General features: G+C 37.6%; 1 protein-coding gene and 1 pseudogene across 1 annotated transcript; both read right to left on the reverse strand.

Moving 5' to 3' along the window:
• Positions 1-2,087, reverse strand: part of LOC138308603 (solute carrier organic anion transporter family member 5A1-like) — a 27,623-nt pseudogene extending 25,536 nt beyond the window's left edge.
• On the reverse strand, positions 2,088-11,383 carry LOC138309843 (solute carrier organic anion transporter family member 5A1-like). Its single transcript, XM_069251083.1, has 6 exons — positions 11,297-11,383; positions 6,845-7,026; positions 4,899-5,151; positions 4,187-4,315; positions 3,563-3,663; positions 2,088-3,137 (listed from the first exon to the last, which is right to left on the reverse strand). The coding sequence occupies exons 2-6, from the start codon at positions 6,971-6,973 to the stop codon at positions 2,835-2,837; spliced, it is 915 nt and encodes a 304-aa protein (XP_069107184.1). The 5' UTR covers positions 6,974-7,026; positions 11,297-11,383; the 3' UTR covers positions 2,088-2,834.
• Positions 11,384-15,772: the final 4,389 nt, after the last annotated feature.

Below are 15,772 nucleotides of genomic sequence, written 5' to 3' on the forward strand. Positions count from 1 at the left end.
TCTCCCTCTTTGATAGGAAGGGTTGGAAAGTGTGAAATGAAAAGTACCACATTAAAACCACGAGTTTTATCTAAGTGTGTTGTTATAAATGTGTTTTACTGTAACAATATTTCGCCATTAATTGCATATTGACATCCTAATACCATTCAATATGAAGAAATGTCCCTTTAAAGACTTGTGTTGACTGACAAGGCCAATTCCAACATTAGTTAGGTATATATATATGTCATTTTCCATGTAATGTTAGATAAATTTATATATATAACCCCACCAATAATCTGATTAAAATACGATTCTTATTCTCACTGTTACATAGAGGATCTGTTAACATCCCCGTTGATTCAGGATCATGTTCTGAAGCGTGTTCAGGATGGCGAGCGCACGAGCGACACGAAAATTTCCTGAACGGCAGCAAATGCTCGAACACGGATTTGATATTGTACAGTCTCTCGTGCACTTGCTCTGGCACTATTATTAGAATAAATATGGTTGAAAAATCTCTAAACAGGGCTCCGTTCCTGTCCATTCAGAAGAGAGCGCCCACTAACGTTCGCGAGCGCTTGCCATCCTGAACACGCCTCTGGTGACATTTATACTCACAGTACTTCAACTCAGCTGTTTTTATTCCATCTAGTGTACTCGACCCAATAAGTGCCAAGGGCGTTCAAAAAATTGAAATAATGAAAAGGTGCTTCATAAGACAAAATTATTGCAAAACCTTTTTTTAGTTTTGTGTAGTTTTGGTCTTTATTAATGCCCAGACAATTGAAATTGAGGCCTCAAAAGGGAGGAGGGACATGGGCACTTATTGGGTTGAATACAGTATACTTTATCATGAAGCATTACTAAAAACATTTTTTAAGCAATCATGAATATTTAGCAAATGTGGCACTTATGACTAGGTATAGACAGGAAAAAGATTTTGACAACTCGACCTCGCTGTCAAGAAGATTGGTCAATTTGAAAGGTCACCAGAACATGACCTCAGATGAGATGTTGTCAGATCATTTATGAAATGGAATGAGAATTGTGATCCAGATTTTAACCAGATCGCCCCACCAACACTCGTGCACCATAGGAGGGCAGTGATTACAGACTCATGTTATACGGACACATTCACCCCTGAGATTTCATAATGGACTGTTCTGGTCTTTGATTTGGATGAGTTTCAATGTGTCATCAGGGGTGAATGAAATGAAACCAATCAGTTAATTAACCCCACCAACACTCGTGCACCATGAGGCTAGTGATATAGATTTATAGATCCTCTCAAAATTGACCCATGTTATTTTAATTCATTCACCCCTGACATTTCATAATGGACTGGTCTAGTCTTTTGATTTGGAAGAGTCTAAATATGTTTCACGGGGGTGAATGCGACCAATGAACCCCACCAACACTCGTGCACGATGAGGCTAGTGATATAGATTTAGATCCTTACTTTTTACCTCATGTACCGCACCCTTACCACCAATATACTCATACTGGTATTCATTATTACGATCTGAAAGTCAAGACAATTTAAAAATCTGAAAATTTTACGGCTGTGAAAATACAGGAATCAAAAGATTTATGTCCCTTGGCTTAGGAAGTTCGAAAAGCACTAACTTTCAAAGAAACTAATTAGACTAAATAATAAGTTTAAGAAACATTTTTTTCACTATAAAAATTCTGCATTCAATTTAAAAACATTTCAAATTTTTCAATTTCTCTGAAAATACAGGAATCAAACTAGTTATGCCAAGAAAGCACAACCTTTCTTGGAAATTCATAGGTAAGATAAATTTTGGTCAATTTCACAAAATCAATCATTTATTTTCCAAAAAGATAGATAGCTAAGAAAATAGAAGATTTCAGTTAACTTCAATCAAGAACAATTCCAGTGACAACTAAATAAACCACACAATTTTTTATCGAAATGTGTCAGTTTCAAAAATTTTAACAACCAAAAAGTTTATTGGTTTTCTAGACAAAACTAAGGCTTTTGTATTGCAGTAGTGTAGCGAGACCTACCTTGTTTTGATGGTTTTGCCGTAGTCGTCACTATGACGGGACTGTAAATCGTCCTGACTTAGCAGATCACACATTTGCAAAAACTTGACAATAACATGTGTTTGTCAAGATATTCAATCCCATATATTTGGTACCGGTGACTATTTCAAAAACTAAAAATCCAAAATTCTTTTATTCACAACTTATAATGGGGGAATAGCTGAAAAATTATTGTAAATATTGCAACTTTGAAAAATACAACAATTTACGGTTCATTATTCTAATCCTGATTCTTTGCATTCAACAATGAAGGATATAATTGACTGACTTTACAAAGAAATTAAGATATGCAAGTTTTATATTTTAAATCTGAACACTGATATTAAATATTTCGGCAAAAAATATAATTCTGCCTGAATGAATGGCAGGTAGAACATGAAATGTCATTTTATCACATTTTTTTTGTGTGTAAATAAAATGTCAGTACATACGTATATAATACATTGCAATAAATTTACAACATCGTTTCATCAACTCAAATATCACAATTTGTTTTCAAACATTACATAGAACAATCAGCTCAAATTGTAGTAGATAGCTCAACGTTGGTGTCACAACTATTTACACAACAGTATATTCACATGGCAAGACATATATATATATATTTACACAAAAGTTCATCTTTGCACAGGTAAATTGATGCTATTACGCATATAGAGAACAATCATATACAGAAAACTTTGCAAAATTTTTCCACAACAACACATTTTTCTGTATTAAACATGTGCACTTCAAACTAACATACACATGTCTTTCATCACACAGATTTCCATAGCTTACAATCATACAGCTGACTCGACTGGTCGGGTTAATGAGAAGCTTGTTTCTGGAGTGTCTGAGTCACTGTCACTATAGTGATTGTGGTCCTGTGTGTAGATGGTACTGCAATGGTCCACTGTTTCCTGGCTATAAATTGGTAATACATTGTCATGATAACTGGACGCTTGACTGTGAGTGCGACGATGCCCCGATCTACGGTCAGTGTCGCGACTACTCTGACTGGACGTACGCTGGTGTTTTGTGCGCTGATCGTAATCCATATCCATTTTGTTTATGGAGTTCACGGAATTCATCATTTCACTGACCTGCAATAAACAATTGTCTCTTTTGAACTCCTTTGAATACTACCACAGATTCCTTTAATATCAATATCATTTACGCTCTGTCGGCGATGGAGCATCTTTAAAATCAGTACACAAAAGTACATTTTAATTTCCCTTTGGCCTACTGCAAACCAACTTATTTTTAGCAATTTTTTGCAAAGTAATTTCGCGATCTAAACTTACCTGTATTTTCAGTGATTTATTTTTGTGATTTATTTTTATCCATGAAATTTAATGGCACATGGATATAAATTGGTTTACAGTATAAGACTATCAAAGCACCAATGACTCCCAAACCTCTTTTCTTACCAAACAATTTTACCTTAAACACTTAGCCAAAGCACCAGAAGAACAGAATTACTATTACAGAAAGGTAATTTTACATGAAATCACTTTTTAATACTTACCGAGAGTGTATTCTGGACATCCTGTTCATTTCTCTTCTTTATCAGGAACCATACAATCAGAAACAATGTAGCACCTAGCAGTTTCAGACCAGCTGATATGCCTGGAAAGTAAAAAAGACACTGTATCACTGAAATATAAACCAGTAATATACCACCGGACTAGAGAACTTCTCATCTGGATATGTAGAGCGTAAACCACAGGTTCTAAGTTTGATCCCTAGCAGAGGTACCATATTTTTTAACATTTTGTCATTAAGCATTGAACGTCTCATGTTGGCATTCATAGCCAGTATGAATGCCAACTGGGCAACTGGGCAGAGGCAAATTCAAGATGAAGCGCTAATTATATTTACATTTGATAACAATTTTATGATGAAATCTCAAGAGAGATTGCATTTATAATGAATAAAGATTTCATTATCATCAAAGACAGAACAACCATCTTCGATAATTGCTGGCACGATAGTTGTGACATCACAATGATAATGACATCATAATAAGTGAATGGCAGTTCATAGACTGTTGAATGCCAATTGTGTATGGTAAGTTCACATAGTAGGGCTCAGTGAAAATGCAAATATTTAAATTTAAACTACCTCTGCTAATCAGCTGTGTTATACTTACCAACATATTTGTATCTAAACTGGACAATATCGTAAACGAGACAGGACCCGTGGCGTCCGCATCTTTCCTTCCACAACAAACAGGCGGTGTCTATTGTGTTACCAAACATGATAGGAGACGGGATGTACGCTGTAAAAGATAATTATAAAAGTAGTCCACTTACTAAAGATTTAACATTCGTATACTATACAACAGCATGCATTTTGGATGGACTTGACAAGTTATCCCGCAATTGCAAGGGAGAAGTTAACACTGTCTTTTACCAATATGCACCATGAGTAGGGAAAAGGCAGCTCACATGCATAAGAATTTAACTGTTAACACTCATCAAGTCTCATGCTAACCAGCCAAAGTCTTTCACTCAGGTTGAGATGTCCCTGTCCACTTGACAGACCTATGTAAGATTCTATCAATCAAAGTCTGTTTGGACTTTGAACTCAAGTGTTCTGATTATCAAATGTATCTAACAGAAGTTCATTCCAAACTACTACATTATAATACATACAAAATTCCACCTCTACTAAACGTATATAGACCAGATGTAATAACCAGAGACGAAAATGGAAAATCTTTAAAAAAAGGCTGAAATTTACTCTTTTTTTGTGTGAAAACTATATGGAATTACATGTACTAGGTAGCTGTTTTCTGAAAGTCTAAATGGCTGAAATCAGCCAATCGGCTGAAGATTTTCATCCCTGAATTACAGACTTACCAAACAGCCTGAGTATGACAAACTGCATGCCGAGAGCGAAACACCTCTCCTCCTCGTGTACTGAGCGGAGAGTGACCATGAGGAGAGGCATCTGTGTACCAGCCACAGTGAAGGTCACTCCCACTAGGAGGATCAGGAAGGGGAACAGGTTCTGACACGTCGACTTACACGGACCTTTAGTCGCCACCGGCGACATGATCACCTCTGGAGATATACTGATGTTGTCCATTATACAGGAACACCCGCTGAAATTCTGTAAAAAACATAACAGTTGTTTGTTAAAGTGCTTATATATATGGATACCCCAAATCCTACAGTTTTGATATGGCTTAAACCTGATATGATAAAGCTGGAAGAGCATTTTTCTCTCCTTTAACTTACGATAAGATGTCATACAAAAAGAGAAGATAAGAAGTGATAAAAGTGAAGTCTGCAACACGAACTAGGCCAAAAAAAGATAAATAAATAAATGTCTGTGTAGAGTTACAACGGCAAAATAAAATAGGGTCGGTCGGTCAGTCAGGAGGATTTTTTTTCTTTTTTCTAAATATAATAATTCAATGTTGCTTGTTACGAGCATTTCCATTGGCTTAAAAATTTACTTTATCAGCCCATAAAGGATAAAGAAAAAATGGCGTCGCCGTTTGTAACGTCGCTACTTCTTTGCCCTATATAATATACACACACAGATGTTCTAACATAACATGTTATTTATAATTGAAACTTGTATTTTTTATTTCGGGAACGTATCTTATTGTAATTTTAGTCGAATTACTATAAAATAATTCATTTTTGCTTGTTACGAGCATTTTCATTGGCTTAAAAATTTACTTTATCAGCCCATAAAGGAAAAAATGGCGTCGCCGTTTGTAACGTTGCTTCTGATTGGCTGAGATGACGGTGCATTAATTTCATAGACAAAAGAGTCCCAAAATGAAAAATCTTCGCGGTTTATTTAGAGTACACTCAGATTTTTGTGTTATATCTCCATAACATAAAAAATCTATTCAAGTTAATCCTTAAATAATAATGGCAGGAACCGGAGTCCGAGATCGAAATCCCGACTTTTAATTTTTTTCGTAGAAAAGTGGGAAAAAAACCAATTAGGGTTGGGGGTAAAAAATTAGGGTCCGTCAGGTAACCCTAAACAGACATATTAATATTTTTGGCCTTATCACGTTAATAGATTAATTGCAACTTTTGTTGAACTCAAGTGTATGGGAAATAACTCTATGACAAATGTTTTGCTTGGTCCCTAGTGTGGTCTTTAAAAGACAGGTTTGACTTTACTTTGTTGGTCCCAAGATTTGTTATGGTACTAGTGATCTTTATAAGTAGTTAACAATGCTTAGCTGTTCAGTGAAACTCGGTTAATACGAACTCGAAGAGACCAAGATAAACCTTCGAGGTATCCTAGTGTTCGAATTAAGCGAGTTCTCAATTATAAGTCTACTGACGAAAGCACCTGTTTTTTATCATGTCGCCATTTCAGCCGGGGTAATGTTTATGTACAAGTAATGAACATGTACTGCAGCTTTACAATTGATTATTGCTGATGATTGTTGATACAATATAATTTAGGTTCATGGCTAAACATTAAACAGTTTTTCCATGTTTTTGTAGTGGTGAGCGGCTTTTGAAATGCCGTTTTATGGCATATTTGTGCAAAAGAAATCAGCATTTTCAGCGATCACAGTGTCCAAAAAATCTCTATACGAACATTTAATGATTTATGATTTAGGTCATTTGCCCCCGGACCAAGTTATTATTCAGTTTTCCATGGAGTTTGTTTTCCTGAATTCGAATTTTCCGAGTTTGTTCAACAAAGATAAAGAAGGAATTCAGCCGGAACCGGCAAAGTATTTTGTATTAAGCTGGGTTGTCGAATTACCCGAGTTCGTATCAAGCAAGTTCCACTGTATATCAAACTATAATAATATAAGTACCATGAGTTTTTCCTGTGGCGTGATATAGCTGTAGAATCGAGTACAGCCTGCGTGACACGGGGAGAAGTAGGTGATGCCATTGATGCCACATATCGGCTCAAGGTCATTATTGGAACAGGCACAGTCCATGTTACAGGACGACGTCAGGTTGGTCTCAACGGTGATACTGTTCCATCTCCGAGCTGTAAAATATACATCACATTTAAACATGACCTGCCATATACATGAGAATATGACGTATAACATGCTTTCTTTCGTGATTATTTCACACTAGCAAAGTATTTATTGGTAATTAAATATTGGTGGCTGTTTTATAGCTATACAAATAGTAACTGTCACCAGAGAGTGGAAGTAAGACAATGCCACATACGGATATGTAGCACCGGCTATTTTAAGGTTTTCACATCCAAGATGTTACCAAGCAACAAGAACTTACCTGTTGAAGTAAGCACTATACGGATATTGTAGCACCGGCGGAGGGTATTTTAAGGTTTTCACATCCAAGATGTTCCCAAGCAACAAGAACTTACCTGTTGAAGTAAGCACTATACGGATATGTAGCACCGGCTATTTTAAGGTTTTCACATCCAAGATGTTATAAGCAACAAGAACTTACCTGTTGAAGTAAGCACTATACGGATATGTAGCACCGGCTATTTTAAGGTTTTCACATCCAAGATGTTACCAAGCAACAAGTAACTTACCTGTTGAAGTAAGCACTATACGGATATGTAGCACGGCTATTTTAAGGTTTTCACATCCAAGATGTTACCAAGCAACAAGAACTTACCTGTTGAAGTAAGCACTATACGGATATGTAGCACCGGCTATTTTAAGGTTTTCACATCCAAGATGTTACCAAGCAACAAGAAACTTACCTGTTGAAGTAAGCACTATACGGATATGTAGCACCGGCTATTTTAAGGTTTTCACATCCAAGATGTTACCAAGCAACAAGAACTTACCTGTTGAAGTAAGCACTATACGGATATGTAGCACCGGCTATTTTAAGGTTTTCACATCCAAGATGTTACCAAGCAACAAGAACTTACCTGTTGAAGTAAGCACTATACGGATATGTAGCACCGGCTATTTTAAGGTTTTCACATCCAAGATGTTACCAAGCAACAAGAACTTACCTGTTGAAGTAAGCACTATACGGATATGTAGCACCGGCTATTTTAAGGTTTTCACATCCAAGATGTTACCAAGCAACAAGAACTTACCTGTTGAAGTAAGCACTATACGGATATGTAGCACCGGCTATTTTAAGGTTTTCACATCCAAGATGTTACCAAGCAACAAGAACTTACCTGTTGAAGTAAGCACTATACGGATATGTAGCACCGGCTATTTTAAGGTTTTCACATCCAAGATGTTACCAAGCAACAAGAACTTACCTGTTGAAGTAAGCACTATACGGATATGTAGCACCGGCTATTTTAAGGTTTTCACATCCAAGATGTTACCAAGCAACAAGAACTTACCTGTTGAAGTAAGCACTATACGGATATGTAGCACCGGCTATTTTAAGGTTTTCACATCCAAGATGTTACCAAGCAACAAGAACTTACCTGTTGAAGTAAGCACTATACGGATATGTAGCACCGGCTATTTTAAGGTTTTCACATCCAAGATGTTACCAAGCAACAAGAACTTACCTGTTGAAGTAAGCACTATACGGATATGTAGCACCGGCTATTTTAAGGTTTTCACATCCAAGATGTTACCAAGCAACAAGAACTTACCTGTTGAAGTAAGCACTATACGGATATGTAGCACCGGCTATTTTAAGGTTTTCACATCCAAGATGTTACCAAGCAACAAGAACTTACCTGTTGAAGTAAGCACTATACGGATATGTAGCACCGGCTATTTTAAGGTTTTCACACATCCAAGATGTTACCAAGCAACAAGAACTTACCTGTTGAAGTAAGCACTATACGGATATGTAGCACCGGCTATTTTAAGGTTTTCACATCCAAGATGTTACCAAGCAACAAGAACTTACCTGTTGAAGTAAGCACTATACGGATATGTAGCACCGGCTATTTTAAGGTTTTCACATCCAAGATGTTACCAAGCAACAAGAACTTACCTGTTGAAGTAAGCACTATACGGATATGTAGCACCGGCTATTTTAAGGTTTTCACATCCAAGATGTTACCAAGCAACAAGAACTTACCTGTTGAAGTAAGCACTATACGGATATGTAGCACGGCTATTTTAAGGTTTTCACATCCAAGATGTTACCAAGCAACAAGAACTTACCTGTTGAAGTAAGCACTATACGGATATGTAGCACCGGCTATTTTAAGGTTTTCACATCCAAGATGTTTACCAAGCAACAAGAACTTACCTGTTGAAGTAAGCACTATACGGAAATGTAGCACCGGCTATTTTAAGGTTTTCACATCCAAGATGTTCCCAAGCAACAAGAACTTACCTGTTGAAGTAAGCACTATACGGATATGTAGCACCGGCTATTTTAAGGTTTTCACATCCAAGATGTTACCAAGCAACAAGAACTTACCTGTTGAAGTAAGCACTATACGGATATGTAGCACCGGCTATTTTAAGGTTTTCACATCCAAGATGTTACCAAGCAACAAGAACTTACCTGTTGAAGTAAGCACTATACGGATATGTAGCACCGGCTATTTTAAGGTTTTCACATCCAAGATGTTACCAAGCAACAAGAACTTACCTGTTGAAGTAAGCACTATACGGATATGTAGCACCGGCTATTTTAAGGTTTTCACATCCAAGATGTTACCAAGCAACAAGAACTTACCTGTTGAAGTAAGCACTATACGGATATGTAGCACCGGCTATTTTAAGGTTTTCACATCCAAGATGTTACCCAAGCAACACCTGAACTTACATACTGTTGAAGTAAGCACTATACGGATATGTAGCACCGGCTATTTTAAGGTTTTCACATCCAAGATGTTACCAAGCAACAAGAACTTACCTGTTGAAGTAAGCACTATACGGATATGTAGCACCGGCTATTTTAAGGTTTTCACATCCAAGATGTTACCAAGCAACAAGAACTTACCTGTTGAAGTAAGCACTATACGGATATGTAGCACCTGGCTATTTTAAGGTTTTCACATCCAAGATGTTACCAAGCAACAAGAACTTACCTGTTGAAGTAAGCACTATACGGATATGTAGCACCGGCTATTTTAAGGTTTTCACATCCAAGATGTTACCAAGCAACAAGAACTTACCTGTTGAAGTAAGCACTATACGGATATGTAGCACCGGCTATTTTAAGGTTTTCACATCCAAGATGTTACCAAGCAACAAGAACTTACCTGTTGAAGTAAGCACTATACGGATATGTAGCACCGGCTATTTTAAGGTTTTCACATCCAAGATGTTACCAAGCAACAAGAACTTACCTGTTGAAGTAAGCACTATACGGATATGTAGCACCGGCTATTTTAAGGTTTTCACATCCAAGATGTTACCAAGCAACAAGAACTTACCTGTTGAAGTAAGCACTATACGGATATGTAGCACTGGCTATTTTAAGGTTTTCACATCCAAGATGTTACCAAGCAACAAGAACTTACCTGTTGAAGTAAGCACTATACGGATATGTAGCACCGGCTATTTTAAGGTTTTCACATCCAAGATGTTACCAAGCAACAAGAACTTACCTGTTGAAGTAAGCACTATACGGATATGTAGCACCGGCTATTTTAAGGTTTTCACATCCAAGATGTTACCAAGCAACAAGAACTTACCTGTTGAAGTAAGCACTATACGGATATGTAGCACCGGCTATTTTAAGGTTTTCACATCCAAGATGTTACCAAGCAACAAGAACTTACCTGTTGAAGTAAGCACTATACGGATATGTAGCACCGGCTATTTTAAGGTTTTCACATCCAAGATGTTACCAAGCAACAAGAACTTACCTGTTGAAGTAAGCACTATACGGATATGTAGCACCGGCTATTTTAAGGTTTTCACATCCAAGATGTTCCCAAGCAACAAGAACTTACCTGTTAAGTAAGCACTATACGGATATGTAGCACCGGCTATTTTAAGGTTTTCACATCCAAGATGTTACCAAGCAACAAGAACTTACCTGTTGAAGTAAGCACTATACGGATATGTAGCACCGGCTATTTTAAGGTTTTCACATCCAAGATGTTACCAAGCAACAAGAACTTACCTGTTGAAGTAAGCACTATACGGATATGTAGCACTGGCTATTTTAAGGTTTTCACATCCAAGATGTTCCAAGCAACAAGAACTTACCTGTTGAAGTAAGCACTATACGGATATGTAGCACCGGCTATTTTAAGGTTTTCACATCCAAGATGTTACCAAGCAACAAGAACTTACCTGTTGAAGTAAGCACTATACGGATATGTAGCACCGGCTATTTTAAGGTTTTCACATCCAAGATGTTCCCAAGCAACAAGAACTTACCTGTTGAAGTAAGCACTATACGGATATGTAGCACCGGCTATTTTAAGGTTTTCACATCCAAGGACGAAGAAGGATATAAATCCCATACCTGTTGAAGTAAGCACTATACGGATATGTAGCACCGGCTATTTTAAGGTTTTCACATCCAAGATGTTCCCAAGCAACAAGAACTTACCTGTTGAAGTAAGCACTATACGGATATGTAGCACCGGCTATTTTAAGGTTTTCACATCCAAGATGTTACCAAGCAACAAGAACTTACCTGTTGAAGTAAGCACTATACGGATATGTAGCACCGGCTATTTTAAGGTTTTCACATCCAAGATGTTACCAAGCAACAAGAACTTACCTGTTGAAGTAAGCACTATACGGATATGTAGCACCGGCTATTTTAAGGTTTTCACATCCAAGATGTTACCAAGCAACAAGAACTTACCTGTTGAAGTAAGCACTATACGGATATGTAGCACTGGCTATTTTAAGGTTTTCACATCCAAGATGTTACCAAGCAACAAGAACTTACCTGTTGAAGTAAGCACTATACGGATATGTAGCACCGGCTATTTTAAGGTTTTCACATCCAAGATGTTACCAAGCAACAAGAACTTACCTGTTGAAGTAAGCACTATACGGATATGTAGCACCGGCTATTTTAAGGTTTTCACATCCAAGATGTTACCAAGCAACAAGAACTTACCTGTTGAAGTAAGCACTATACGGATATGTAGCACCGGCTATTTTAAGGTTTTCACATCCAAGATGTTACCAAGCAACAAGAACTTACCTGTTGAAGTAAGCACTATACGGATATGTAGCACCGGCTATTTTAAGGTTTTCACATCCAAGATGTTACCAAGCAACAAGAACTTACCTGTTGAAGTAAGCACTATACGGATATGTAGCACCGGCTATTTTAAGGTTTTCACATCCAAGATGTTACCAAGCAACAAGAACTTACCTGTTGAAGTAAGCACTATACGGATATGTAGCACCGGCTATTTTAAGGTTTTCACATCCAAGATGTTACCAAGCAACAAGAACTTACCTGTTGAAGTAAGCACTATACGGATATGTAGCACCGGCTATTTTAAGGTTTTCACATCCAAGATGTTACCAAGCAACAAGAACTTACCTGTTGAAGTAAGCACTATACGGATATGTAGCACCGGCTATTTTAAGGTTTTCACATCCAAGATGTTACCAAGCAACAAGAACTTACCTGTTGAAGTAAGCACTATACGGATATGTAGCACCGGCTATTTTAAGGTTTTCACATCCAAGATGTTACCAAGCAACAAGAACTTACCTGTTGAAGTAAGCACTATACGGATATGTAGCACCGGCTATTTTAAGGTTTTCACATCCAAGATGTTACCAAGCAACAAGAACTTACCTGTTGAAGTAAGCACTATACGGATATGTAGCACCGGCTATTTTAAGGTTTTCACATCCAAGATGTTACCAAGCAACAAGAACTTACCTGTTGAAGTAAGCACTATACGGATATGTAGCACCGGCTATTTTAAGGTTTTCACATCCAAGATGTTACCAAGCAACAAGAACTTACCTGTTGAAGTAAGCACTATACGGATATGTAGCACCGGCTATTTTAAGGTTTTCACATCCAAGATGTTACCAAGCAACAAGAACTTACCTGTTGAAGTAAGCACTATACGGATATGTAGCACCGGCTATTTTAAGGTTTTCACATCCAAGATGTTACCAAGCAACAAGAACTTACCTGTTGAAGTAAGCACTATACGGATATGTAGCACCGGCTATTTTAAGGTTTTCACATCCAAGATGTTACCAAGCAACAAGAACTTACCTGTTGAAGTAAGCACTATACGGATATGTAGCACCGGCTATTTTAAGGTTTTCACATCCAAGATGTTACCAAGCAACAAGAACTTACCTGTTGAAGTAAGCACTATACGGATATGTAGCACCGGCTATTTTAAGGTTTTCACATCCAAGATGTTACCAAGCAACAAGAACTTACCTGTTGAAGTAAGCACTATACGGATATGTAGCACCGGCTATTTTAAGGTTTTCACATCCAAGATGTTACCAAGCAACAAGAACTTACCTGTTGAAGTAAGCACTATACGGATATGTAGCACCGGCTATTTTAAGGTTTTCACATCCAAGATGTTACCAAGCAACAAGAACTTACCTGTTGAAGGTCCAAAGCACTAGTAAGCACTATACGGATATGTAGCACCGGCTATTTTAAGGTTTTCACATCCAAGATGTTACCAAGCAACAAGAACTTACCTGTTGAAGTAAGCACTATACGGATATGTAGCACCGGCTATTTTAAGGTTTTCACATCCAAGATGTTACCAAGCAACAAGAACTTACCTGTTGAAGTAAGCACTATACGGATATGTAGCACCGGCTATTTTAAGGTTTTCACATCCAAGATGTTACCAAGCAACAAGAACTTACCTGTTGAAGTAAGCACTATACGGATATGTAGCACCGGCTATTTTAAGGTTTTCACATCCAAGATGTTACCAAGCAACAAGAACTTACCTGTTGAAGTAAGCACTATACGGATATGTAGCACCGGCTATTTTAAGGTTTTCACATCCAAGATGTTACCAAGCAACAAGAACTTACCTGTTGAAGTAAGCACTATACGGATATGTAGCACCGGCTATTTTAAGGTTTTCACATCCAAGATGTTACCAAGCAACAAGAACTTACCTGTTGAAGTAAGCACTATACGGATATGTAGCACCGGCTATTTTAAGGTTTTCACATCCAAGATGTTACCAAGCAACAAGAACTTACCTGTTGAAGTAAGCACTATACGGATATGTAGCACCGGCTATTTTAAGGTTTTCACATCCAAGATGTTACCAAGCAACAAGAACTTACCTGTTGAAGTAAGCACTATACGGATATGTAGCACCGGCTATTTTAAGGTTTTCACATCCAAGATGTTACCAAGCAACAAGAACTTACCTGTTGAAGTAAGCACTATACGGATATGTAGCACCGGCTATTTTAAGGTTTTCACATCCAAGATGTTACCAAGCAACAAGAACTTACCTGTTGAAGTAAGCACTATACGGATATGTAGCACCGGCTATTTTAAGGTTTTCACATCCAAGATGTTACCAAGCAACAAGAACTTACCTGTTGAAGTAAGCACTATACGGATATGTAGCACCGGCTATTTTAAGGTTTTCACATCCAAGATGTTACCAAGCAACAAGAACTTACCTGTTGAAGTAAGCACTATACGGATATGTAGCACCGGCTATTTTAAGGTTTTCACATCCAAGATGTTACCAAGCAACAAGAACTTACCTGTTGAAGTAAGCACTATACGGATATGTAGCACCGGCTATTTTAAGGTTTTCACATCCAAGATGTTACCAAGCAACAAGAACTTACCTGTTGAAGTAAGCAGCACTATACGGATATGTAGCACCGGCTATTTTAAGGTTTTCACATCCAAGATGTTACCAAGCAACAAGAACTTACCTGTTGAAGTAAGCACTATACGGATATGTAGCACCGGCTATTTTAAGGTTTTCACATCCAAGATGTTACCAAGCAACAAGAACTTACCTGTTGAAGTAAGCACTATACGGATATGTAGCACCGGCTATTTTAAGGTTTTCACATCCAAGATGTTACCAAGCAACAAGAACTTACCTGTTGAAGTAAGCACTATACGGATATGTAGCACCGGCTATTTTAAGGTTTTCACATCCAAGATGTTACCAAGCAACAAGAACTTACCTGTTGAAGTAAGCACTATACGGATATGTAGCACCGGCTATTTTAAGGTTTTCACATCCAAGATGTTACCAAGCAACAAGAACTTACCTGTTGAAGTAAGCACTATACGGATATGTAGCACCGGCTATTTTAAGGTTTTCACATCCAAGATGTTACCAAGCAACAAGAACTTACCTGTTGAAGTAAGCACTATACGGATATGTAGCACCGGCTATTTTAAGGTTTTCACATCCAAGATGTTACCAAGCAACAAGAACTTACCTGTTGAAGTAAGCACTATACGGATATGTAGCACCGGCTATTTTAAGGTTTTCACATCCAAGATGTTACCAAGCAACAAGAACTTACCTGTTGAAGTAAGCACTATACGGATATGTAGCACCGGCTATTTTAAGGTTTTCACATCCAAGATGTTACCAAGCAACAAGAACTTACCTGTTGAAGTAAGCACTATACGGATATGTAGCACCGGCTATTTTAAGGTTTTCACATCCAAGATGTTACCAAGCAACAAGAACTTACCTGTTGAAGTAAGCACTATACGGATATGTAGCACCGGCTATTTTAAGGTTTTCACATCCAAGATGTTACCAAGCAACAAGAACTTACCTGTTGAAGTAAGCACTGTACGGATATGTAGCACCGGCTATTTTAAGGTTTTCACATCCAAGATGTTACCAAGCAACAAGAACTTACCTGTTGAAGTAAGCACTATAC

The sequence above is a fragment of the Argopecten irradians genome, chromosome 15, assembly GCF_041381155.1.
Source record: "Argopecten irradians isolate NY chromosome 15, Ai_NY, whole genome shotgun sequence".
NCBI classification, from domain to species: domain Eukaryota; kingdom Metazoa; phylum Mollusca; class Bivalvia; order Pectinida; family Pectinidae; genus Argopecten; species Argopecten irradians.